Source organism: Chamaea fasciata, unplaced genomic scaffold (assembly GCF_029207755.1).
Source record: "Chamaea fasciata isolate MVZ Bird 193981 ecotype frontalis unplaced genomic scaffold, bChaFas1.0.hap1 SCAF_1, whole genome shotgun sequence".
Classification (NCBI taxonomy): domain Eukaryota; kingdom Metazoa; phylum Chordata; class Aves; order Passeriformes; family Sylviidae; genus Chamaea; species Chamaea fasciata.
Window position 1 is genome coordinate 58792590 of NW_027094086.1, and position 11661 is coordinate 58804250.

General features: G+C 36.2%; 1 protein-coding gene across 5 annotated transcripts in view; it reads left to right on the forward strand.

Annotated features, from left to right (window-relative positions):
- The window catches only part of ZNF407 (zinc finger protein 407), a 332095-nt gene that overhangs the window by 126043 nt on the left and 194391 nt on the right, over positions 1–11661 (forward strand). For all 5 annotated transcript variants that reach the window (XM_066184474.1, XM_066184482.1, XM_066184488.1 and 2 more), the window contains exon 4: positions 5427–5501. In XM_066184474.1, the coding sequence (XP_066040571.1) occupies positions 5427–5501 (75 nt within the window). The remainder of the gene's footprint in view (positions 1–5426; positions 5502–11661) is intronic.

An 11661-nucleotide genomic window follows, 5' to 3' on the forward strand; every position in this document is an offset into this window, starting at 1 on the left:
TGCCAGATACTTTCTTTTAAATTGAGTCCCTTGCGCGCAGTCATGCAAGAGAGTTATCAGAGCCCCAGTCTGGACCCTTCAGAATCTGCAGACATCCACAAATTGAAGAAATTCTCCGGAATTTAGGCTTTTGATGCATGGAAAGAAAAGCTTACTTGTTCATAGAAAACCATTGCTTTCTGGACAGTTCTGCATTTGCCTCTGTGCTCTTGTTCCTGAAGTTAACCTGCTGAATACAAAGTCCTGGTGGAGACATGAAATCTGGGTAGCAACTTTTTACATAATTTGGAGAGTTTAAAAACTTGAAGTTTTTTAGTTCATGTACACTGTTTGAATACTATTTGACTAAATGCTGATTTGAATGTGTGAAATTCTGCTTTTATGGGTAGAACATGCACAACTCAAGTGCTTGCAGAAATCTGTGATTGCATATGCAAGTTTTATTGAACATTCTGAAATACGTGTGGTTCCTGGTATTTCTTGAGAAAATGCCCTATTTCTTTCTCCTACTGGTCGCTACCCCTGTTGGCATGGCTCCATGTAAACCACGGATTCAACTACAAACAATGAGGGTTTCCAGTGTTTTTTGAGACATGGTAAGTGCAAGAATGCTTCATTAAGGTGGTAAGAACCATATATTCCACATTGTTATTTACTTGCCTGAACATATCCCAGTCCCCCTTCTTGGCATCATCTGTGAAGCTTGCCTTGATTTTCTGGTTTCTTGCCTCACGTGAAGATGCAAGGACAGAAATGCAAGTACAGATCATGGGAAACAAAACCTGATGAGAACAGGATAATGTATTATCTCACTGTATTCTGTGATGATGTATAAAAGTTTGAGATCCTTTTCCTTATTAGGCCTTGATGCTGTCAGATCTCCCAACTGATTCATCCAAAATGGTAAAGCATTCTATCCTTTCTATGTGCCTGAAACTTACACTAAAACAAAGCACTAAATTCTTGGATTTGTTTATGGGTTTCATGTTGTTGGGGTTTTTTTTTTTTTTTAAGGCTCTCAAGTAGCTTTTAAAAACATCCTATGTACTTGGGTTATGCACTAGCTTACCTGTACTCCCAGAGTTAAATTTGTGTATAAAGAGGTTTTGGACAGTTTAAAGGAGATGTAAAGGATATTGAGAATATGAATAAAGGCTAGATATTCATTGTTATTCTCCTGGACTTTTCTGCTGTCATTGAACATTGTTGTCTGTAAGACAAATTCTCCAAGAGCAGTTGCAGAGAGCAATGTATCCACTGAGAAGTGATTTAAAATTGCTCTTCAGCTGCTCGATACCTTGTTTGTAGAGTCCCACAGAAATAAATTCCTGTGCTGGTCCTCCTCAACAGTTATATGCAGTTAGAAAATGACTGGTCTGTCACCATGGCTTCAAGTGACTTTCTGGTAGAGGTAAGATGTAGCTCCTTCCCTGGAACTAGGCCAAGGCTGAGCACTTGGTAAAGACACACGGAATAACAGGTTTCATGACTTTATGGCCCAGAATGCTTGTTTTGTGTGTTGTGTGTTTGGTTCTGTTTTGGTTTGTTTTTTTTTTTTTCTTTTTTTTTTCTCCTTAGGCTTTTCACTAAGCCAGTGATGTACATATTCAAAAGGAAAGAGCTATTATGGATTCAAAACATAATAAAACTTAGAATCTTTGCCCTCTCAAAGCAAGATACTTCACAGAGAACAATTCTCTCCCCACAGAGAACATAGAAAACAGACAACGCATGACAGATTATTTCAATTCCTTGGGTACTGTGATGATAAACATTGTACATGCTGAAAAATTTGTATTACACTGGAATAAAAAGTGGAAGTAAAGATTGTCCAAAATGTTTCTTTTTTCCCAGAATTAGAAGTCCCTTTGTTTCTTTTGTACTTTAAAATGTGCTTTTATAACTGAAGACAAATCTGTAGAGGCTCCTAAATCAGCTACAGACATTCTGAGAGAGAGTCCAAATACTATTTGAAGACTGCCATGGAATATGAATGGTCACGTTCCTACAAACCACTACTCTTCTAAAAGGAAACCAGAATATTCTATAAACTTATTTTGGGAAAGGTGTTTATGTATTTATGATTTAAAGTAATTTTTATTTATAGTTTGTGTGCAAAATGTTGTCTACAGGGAATGAAGATGCTATTCTCAAGCTCTATGTATTTTTTCAACTTGTCTTTAATTTATCCTGTAGTTTCAACACAGAGTGTATGACTGAGGATGTTGGTAGCTTTGAAGCCAGAGTAGTTGAAAATCACTAGAAAAGTTAACCCAACATAATGCTACTGCCAGTAAAAGAAATTCTGCCTAACTCACCTTGTTCCACTTTAAGAGGAGGCTTCTAGTAGTCTTCCTACTGAATAAAGGGAGCTCCCAGTCACCATCACTTGGATATACAGGCTACCCATTTCTGCCTGTCAAGACCTGACCCGTAGGAGAGCGGCTGAGCTGTGACTTCTTGTCTTCATGTGGTTTGAGGGTGAATTTGTCCAGATTAGAGTTTGTAAAACTGGTTCCAGGCCTCTAGTATGGCCTGGTTTGCATGTATTTGAAACAGTAGAGTATTGCATTTACAGGTTTTTTCTACTGCCTTTTGATGCGCTCCTGAAACTAGTTAGTTTTCAGCATTTGACTGTTGATACTTCCACTAGAATTAAAAACAAGAAATGAAAAATTTGGTGAAGCCTGAATTGATGCTTACTAATTGCTGATGGAAAGATTCTTTTTAATTTGAACATATATCAATGGAGTAATTAAAAGCATTCACTCGGTGAGTCCTTATATGTGCCAGTCAAACTTCTCTTAAGATTAATTTAAAAGGCCAAGGTCATGTCTATTCTAGCAGTAGCTTGGGAATAACTGATTTACCTCAGCAGAGGTAAATAGGCATAGATAAACCCATTATTTTTTGTCTACTAAACCATTAATTACCTTGAAACCTAGAGTTACTGAATGTATGGAAAACATTTTTTGTGTTTCTTTTGTAAAGCCAGCAAACACTGTTACCACCTCTCTGAAAATCACCTGCAGGATTTGGTAAACAAAACCAAATAGTTCCCACTTGTTTCTCTCTGTGGGCTTGTTTGTTTGTTTGTTTGTTTGTTTTAATGGGTGGTCTTCACATTCAGCATCCAAACAAGGTTTTTTAGACTTTGCCCCTTGTTTTAATAATGCCTGTCTCTGTTGGCAATTTTTTAAATCTTGTTTTCAGTTTCTCATGAAAATAGCAACTCTGCTTTTATTTTTAAGGTCTGATTCTCTAAAATGGGGAGCTGACCCTGAGCTATGCAGAGTGCTCCAGACTTGCAGTGAGGCATCGTGCACTCCTCAAGTCTGAAGCCTTCAAGCTTTTCATTAAAAGCGTAAAATGTTAGCAGGTGCTGAGACGTGAGCTGAGTCAGGGTTCATTCTGTTTGTGCTGTGTAACAGCAGCAAAATGGTTGCTAGAACATAGATGCAACAGAGAAGAGGCAGAATGCAAATTTAATTGCTTCGTGTTATTTCCAATGCCTTTGTCTTTTATTTTGCAGAAGAAAATGTCTGTCTTTACCCCCTGCAGTTGTGTGGTATATGCAATGGTCAGCCTTTGTTTGGAAGCTTTAAATGGGCTTGGAAACCAAAAAGTGCTTCCCTGAAATATTGTGTAGCTGGTTGGGATCTTTATATTCCATGCAAATAGCAAAATAACCCTTTACAATTCTGATTGCACATTTCCCTTTCACAGTAATTTCATTGAGTTTATTTTTCTTTTAGAGAAGGGGGAAATGGAAGTTTGTAACAGGAAATACAAGTATAACTAAATGAAATATATTTGGTAGCTTCCACAGCCATGTGGAAATCCTGTTTCTGCAAGGGCAGTACATTTTGTATGCCTTATGCTTTTATTAGAACACTTTTTTTTTTAGTTCGTTACAATTATTTTTCCTATGTACAGTAATTTTGATGGCACTTGCATAGTAATGGTTGTAACAGTGTAATAGATTGTTCACAGTTGTGATGGTTATGATGCCATACTAATAAGTTGGGTAGGGAAAAGTATTTGGGATACTTTTTTAATGTCTTTTTGTAAAAAATAAGGAAATTTATATAATTTAAATAAGACAGTATTATATTCTTATATCTTAAGGGATGCACAAGAGAGGTTCTCTGTAATAATGTTCAAGTGCCCAAAGAAGATCAGACATGAAAAAGCTAAATTAACATAATTGTAAAGGAAAAGTACTGTGTCTTTGCTTTTGTGGCTCTTATACCCCATAGTGCTGGTATTTTACAGTCCTTCCATTGTCCATTACTGCAAACACGTCCAGATGAATTCAGCGTTTAATGTTAAAAATCTTATAACATGCCAGTTTGATTTGTAGCCCTTCATATCATGGAATGCTAATTAAAATCATATTTTTGCATATGTCATGCCTTTCATGTACATATGCAAATAGACTCTATTGCCTTTCAGCTATTAGTAATTAACTTTATGAAGGACAGCTGTAATACATAATTAACAAAAATGTTTGCAAGCCCTTTTCACACTGAAAGTTGCAGTGGTAAAATTTTTGCTTATCGAGAGAACCATTTTAGTTTGAAGCTTCAGTCTGATATCTAAATTGTTTGAAGCAGTCACATGACATAATTAAATTGATGTTATGGTCTTATCATCAGAAGAATAGTACTTGATAGGCTTCTATCTGTTTCATTACGTATGTCACCAAAATGAAAGTAAATTATCTGTGTTTGGTTTGGTAGAAACATGATGCCAGGTAGTATGTTATTTTGTTGCTGCTGTTGGTGCTTTGAAGAATGTCTTGCCAGTTTGAACAATATTCCTGCTCACAGTGTATTCATGAACATGTGCTTCACGTTTTTCATCCTTTTTTTTCACAAGGCTATAAAATAACTAAGGCTATTAATTTGTTTCTATGTGTATCTCTTTAAATAATTAATACCATGAAGTTTGACCAGGCATAAGCAGTGATTAAAGCATCTTATATTGCTGTTTTTTCATGTTTCTCATTAAAAATAATGGAACTACCTGTATGAAGAAAGGGGGGCCCATTAGGCTTAAATAAATTCAAAGGTGGAACTAAAACTGTATTATGTTAATATATCAGAGGATGTTCTTTAGGTAAAATAGATTATGTTATCAGTATAACGTGTGAGGTATTCTAATTTGCAAAGGGAAGCAGAAACAGGTTTTGCATTCTTTGTCCAGTGATGGACGTGGTTGGGACTTGTAAGAGAAAAAGCCAAGGGACTGCAAAATGAGGGAAGCCTGTTGTTACAGAATGGGTTCCCCAGTCTAAGTCACATCCTAGCAGAAGAGGGATTTTTTTAAGGACTGCTTTAGTGAAATATGTTCAAGTGTGTGCTCAAAACAAAAAAAAAAATGTTTAATAAAATGTTCTCTCTCGTTTGCTTTTCATTTGACAGGGTGGCATTTGTGATGAAGAAACATTTGAATACTCATTTACTGGGCAAACATGGAGTTGGCACACCCAAAGAAAGGTAAACTGCTTTAAAGTTCTTTTTCATTGGATCTTATGCACTATGTGGAGATCTTTTCTAAAATATTTAGCTTACTCACAATGAAGCCATCTGGATTTTTACCTCAACTCCAAGAGAGATCCAACATGTTTAAGTGCTCTGATGTCATGTTGCTTATGACATGTCTGTAGAAAGAAATTCCATGTAAAAGGTGTAGGATTTGCACCTTTTGTGGCCTTTTTTTGACAGGTGATATTATTTTCTCAAAACTTTCATAGTTGTAAATATCCCTCTCGGTACAAAATCAAAATTTGGGTGCTTTTTTTTTTCCTTTTCTTTTTTCTTTTCCCTTTTTTGTTCTTTTCTTGCTGGCCTTGATGCTCATAGGTTTATGAAATTACTTTCTAAGAGGTCAAAGCCACAGAAAAATGAAAAAGAAAGTTTCCTCAAGTGTTCTCGGGAAGGAAGGGAGATTTGGCATTTTCACTATTTTAAAAATTATTTTCTTTTTCAATTGGTACACAGCTACTTATTCTCCAGCTTTGTTTGCAAGCAGGTTATTTTTTATGTGGTTTAAAATATAACTGTGCTTTACAAACTCCATGGCACTGTGTTTGCAGATAAACAGATTTTGTCTTCTGATTTATTTGGCACATTGTGGCTTAGCTATTGCTATTTCATTGAATCTTTGGGCCAACTACAAAATTGATGTGTTTTGGATAGCCAAAAGATGGCATATTCTCTTTCAGCCTGGGTGGATGGAGGTGTTCATTGCTGGATGCTTGATACTGTTTCAAGTGTTCCTGCCTTGTAACTCATCCTTCGGGGGTAGGCTTTCATAAATAAAGAGTATTTTCTGGTTTTGATATGAAAAAAGAGGAAAATAAATGATAGGAGCTTTAGGAGAACACAGCAAAGCTCTTCCTGAGCTGTGTTCATTTCTTGTTAAAGACAATGGAAATTGTGGGCAATTAGACCCATTCCTTACAAGTTTGTCACACTTAAATCACAGAGGGACCCATGAGTAGAGTTTTAAATTAACACCCCATATATGTCTTAGTTTGACTAAGCGCCGATTTAAGTGGTGCTTTTATTTTTAGGGAGATTTCCTCTACAAAGGGCTTAACCAGAATTTCCCTAACATTTGATTATTCAAGAGTTTTGAGATATTCTATTTAATCTAAAATACACAATGATGCATTGAAAAAACAATTACATTTTCATCAAAGCAGATATCATAATAAAGTTTATGTTGGTTATCTCTTGTCATAGCACAACAATTACAAAGTGTTTTGCTCTGGTGGCTTATTTTATAACTGGAAGCATTCAATACCAATATATTCTTTTACAAGGGGGTACTTACTGTACAGTCATCATAAATACAATGTAGAGATAACTTGTATTACCCTTGTGAATATGTGCACAATAAAGGATACATACAATAGATTTCCAAATATAGTATTTTAGCCTGAGAGGCATATTTTCAGTGATGATCATCTTGAAATGAATTCCTAAAGAAGCAGGATGCTGTAAACTAAGTCAGTTGTTGCTGGCTTTTCTTTGGGTGTTTCATTTTGAAAGCCTCCCGGCTGTGGCCAATTTTCCCTTTTTTCCTGTATTCCTTCTAGCCTTTCTGGCTGAACGGCCAGCATGGCACGAGGCGGAGGAGGGTGGCAGGTTTACAGGCCCTGGCTGCCCAAGGAGCAGAGGAGCCCTGCTGAGGCCTGCAGCCTCCCTGTCCCGCCTGCTGGCACGGCTGGGGAGGCTTTGCCTCCAGCATAGGCAGGGGGAATTGGAGTGGCTTCATGCCCTCTTCTTTCACAGTTTCTTCACCCATCTTTTGAGTATTTCTTTTCCACAACGGCTTTTCAGGTGGCACTTCAGCTTAATGTAGAGCAGCATCAAACAGTAGTGGCAGAGTTGCAACAACAATATAAATTTCTAGTAGCAGTCCCTCGCTGGGGATGGGGGATGTTTAAGCCACATGAACTACTGCAGTAAATACGAAACCACTGTTGCTTTCCTTTCCACCTTTCCTCTCCTATTATGAGTAAGTTTGATGCCTTTTAATGGCTTTAGGAACCAAAGAAATCCTTCTGCTGCATGTTAAACCATCACTTTGGGCATAAACATATTATAAATTAAGTTACATAGTTTTCTTACCTATGTAAAACATTAATGCCTTGATTATAATTTTGCAAGCTTGCTATTTTTTAATTTCTCTAGGACAATATAATCAGTTTATTCTTTATGTTTTGAATTTGATTCTGCCCTCTGATACATTGCATATTATAGCAAATACTAATAGAAGCTAGCTAAATAGGCTGTGACAATTAAATTAATAATGCATTTTATTTGCAAGTGTTTAGTCTTCATGGTTTGACTGATATATGCAAAGATGGTAATTTATTAAAAGTAAATTCATGTAATTGTACTACAGAATTTGATGGACCAAAAAAAGTTGTCAGCATGACTATCATCAAAAACAGAAAATTGAAAAGAAGTTCAAAAGGGTGGTTGAAAAAAATAGTTATAACCCATACACCCTGAGAAAGTGAGGCTCTTTTAACAAACTTCTTAGAATGGAATTGCAGGTGGTAAGCATTGTGATAGTTCTGAAAGGGAGAGAAAAAAATACATTTACAATTTCTAAGCAGTACTTAACTTGTGCACTTTGCTCTCTAGCCTTCCATCACTATTGGGCTTTTTTATGCACAAAAGGGAGGAGCTATGGAGGCTGTGGAAGGGCAGATACTGAAAATGAGTATAATTCATAATGAAATTGCTACTAAAACATCTTTTGTTTAGGTTGTTTTCTTTCTTTTTTAAAGACAAAATTGATTTAAGGAGAAAATATCGTGCAGTTGAAAAATCACGTAAGTTTTTTTTAAAAAAAAAACTTGTAGTAAAATGTCTGCACATTTCAGACGCAAAACACCCTACTGCCTAGTCCATTATGATCATTACCATTTAATAGCTAACTCAAAAGTGGAATGTTTTAACAGAAAGAATTCCTCTAAGGTGTATTTTCCTGTTATTGGAACTGTGATACTGATTTATTGTCAACTTGAATGTGTCTCAAAACTGGCATGTTATCTGCTAAGTCCAAGGCCAGTACATATTTGGTACTTCAGTGTCAGTAATCTTCATGGGACCTATAACTATATCTTATTGGCAGGATAAATCTTTGGCTACACCTTTATTGTGTCTAGGAGACATTGTGGTTGAGGACAAGGTGAATGCATCAGTAATGTTAATGGTGCCAAGTTCTAATTTCTGTTACTTCATTTCTTTACCTGGGTGTAAATTTTGTCAGAACACAGAACAGACAGCTGTTTCACTATTAAGATATATACATAAACACACATAAAAATATGAGCAAGAAAATAAAAAGAAATTCACTAAGTCATTTGTCACTGAGATTGAATTATGCCACTGTTAAGTACAACTCTGGATTTAGAAATTTTTTTGTATGAAAAATACACATAAATATTCTTCAAACAATTTTAGAGACACCATTAGTACTGTAAAAATATACATTTTATAGTTTATGATACTTTCTTAACTCGAAATCTATTTGATACATGTGTTTAAAAAATTCTTTTAGGTAAGGAAAAGCCATAGAAAAGCCTTTATTGTTATTTAATTACCTCATCTTCCTTATGAATTTTAAATGATGGGTTGCCTCTGAAATAACTCCACAAATGAGTAATCCCATTGAATCAAATAGAATCATTCATATATAGAAAGTTACTGGTAGCAGAGTCACTGAATTGGAATATCTGTTATAAAACAATTCCTGTAAAGGTTATTAGAAATATATTTGATTTTGCAAGGTTCTGGTATTTTTCATGTGCTTTAAGAATGGGATCAGTGTTACAGTACTTGTAACGTCATATGAAGATCATATGATTTTCAAATGATCTTGATTGATTGAAAAAACTGTGCAGTGATTTCAACTTGAGAGCAGGAATAGCTGTGTAATAGCAACCTAAATACATTTGAGATGGTTTGTCAAACAATGTTGGAATGTAACATACTTCTAAAAATTGTATGTTTTTTATGCTTTGAAGTAAAAAGAGGAAATTCCTCGGTGCCAGTTGTTTCATGTGCTTGCATAAACCCATCTGAATTTTTGAATATTAAATTCTACCAATGCATAAATATAATAAAATAAACAAGACTGTAGGTATGTGAGTGGAAGGGATTGTTGAGGTCTGAAAGGAAAGTAGCCAGGAAGAAAAATGAACTTGGGGTTGATGCTCTGTATATTATTTAGAAAACTGTCTTGTAATCAGCTGCTGTGTCCTGATATTTCCATTTTGAATGTAAAACTGGAAGGGTATCGAGTCCATCAGTACAACCCGCTTTTACTTAACTGTACTGTTAATTCTTCTTTTGAAGCATTTTTCTTTCTTTGAGTAGAAAAATTTGTGATAGTAGCTATTAGATACGCCTGTTTTGGGTAGTGCTACCCCTGCAAAGTAAAAAGATCCAGCTTGATGTTACAGCAAATTTTGGGTAAACAAGTGGCAAAAGTCACAAAGTGATGTGCTGTACATCCATACAAAAGGAAGTAGTTCCAGTCATACGCCCCAGCTGTCTGCTTCCACTGCATAAGTCAACCATGCAGGCCAAGAGGGTGGGGGTTAGTGTGTAATAGTTTTGTAATAACCTGCTCGTGTTCTGAAGGAATGAGTTCTGTACGTGGCTGTGGCACAAAAGGGTTTCCAATAGAGGCACTGGCAGTATGTATGGATTCACTGGACAAGAGGCTACCTGTAATACCAGAAGGTGATATGCTGAGTCTTGCTTTCTAGTTTTGTCATCACCTTTTACTGCTTCTTGCAAATGAGCTTGAGCTTTTCGACTGAAACCCAACACTACTAGGTTAACTGGATAGAAATGAAAAGCTTTACTCAATTGATTATTTCCTGCATTTTTTTTAAAAAGGATCTTGAAGAGTTATATAATCATTCTCTGGAAAAGCCTTAAGGAAAGAAATGTAGCTTTTTCTTGACACATTTACTATTTGGAAGTTTGTGATGAGGAGATGTGTATGTGTGTGTATGACTTAATTTTAGCAGTGTTTGGGAGCTGAAGTTTTTGCCTAAGATGTGTGCTCAGCTTTCCATGTTTTGGAAGCTTATCTGACTCTTGCAAGCAGTATTTCTCTTTGGTGTTCAGCTCTTGTCTGATGTTTTACTATGTCAGAGTGTGAAACAGGTTCCATAGGTACAGGCTCCATAGTCACTTGCTAGCTCAGTGCTTTTCTCTGTCTGTGGCTGACCAAAGAACATAAGGAAGCCGTCGGGGTTACCTGTGATTCCTCAGGAACTGGAAGTAGATGTGCTGAAAATTCACAGCTTTCCTCATGGCTTGCTGTCCGTACACACATGATATGCATTTGCTTTGCTACAAAGAAATGAAGACAAGGGAGACATTTATACTTTTGAAGACTGCTATCACAAAGACAAGTGATGACTTGAGAATCTTTTCAGAAAGAAAAATAACAAGTGAAGGACTGTCAAAGAGTGAAGTTATTTTGCTACTATACATTATTTGTTCTTCCTATCAAATCCTGGCAATATTCGAGTTTAGTTAAGAAGGAAGGGCAACTGGAAATAAGTTTGTTTTAATTGCTAGGTATGTGAGATTTTTGGAAATTTCTGTCATCAACAACAGTCTTCCTGTTGTGAGGGCTTAGCTGATATGGTTAGAAAATAGAGGAAGTACCTAATTGGATTCATGATGCCCACAGTGAGCACCTTTGGTTCATTCTAAGCATCATAACAAGATATAAATGATGATCTCACATTCATAAACAATCAAGTACTGTCTAGAGCATAGGTTATTAGTTCCATTAGCAAGCGTATGCTAACATTGTCTGTGAATCTCTGGAAGACAGTGTGGGTAGTTGCTGAAAGTGCCAGCTTTATTTCACAATGGTTTGTTTCCAAGGAAAACACAGTTCCTTGTTGCATGCCATCAGCCAAAAAGTTGTAAGCTGCAAACTGATCTCTCTTCTGTTGCAGTCAGCTGAAAGTAAGTTGTTCCAGTTGCATGTCCTGATTGCTGCTTCCACTGTGTAAGGGAACCGTGTAGGTCAAGAGGGTAAGAATTAGGATGACAATATATCTCTAGATCCCTTTTTACCTGGGTGGGACTGGTAGCAAGGGAC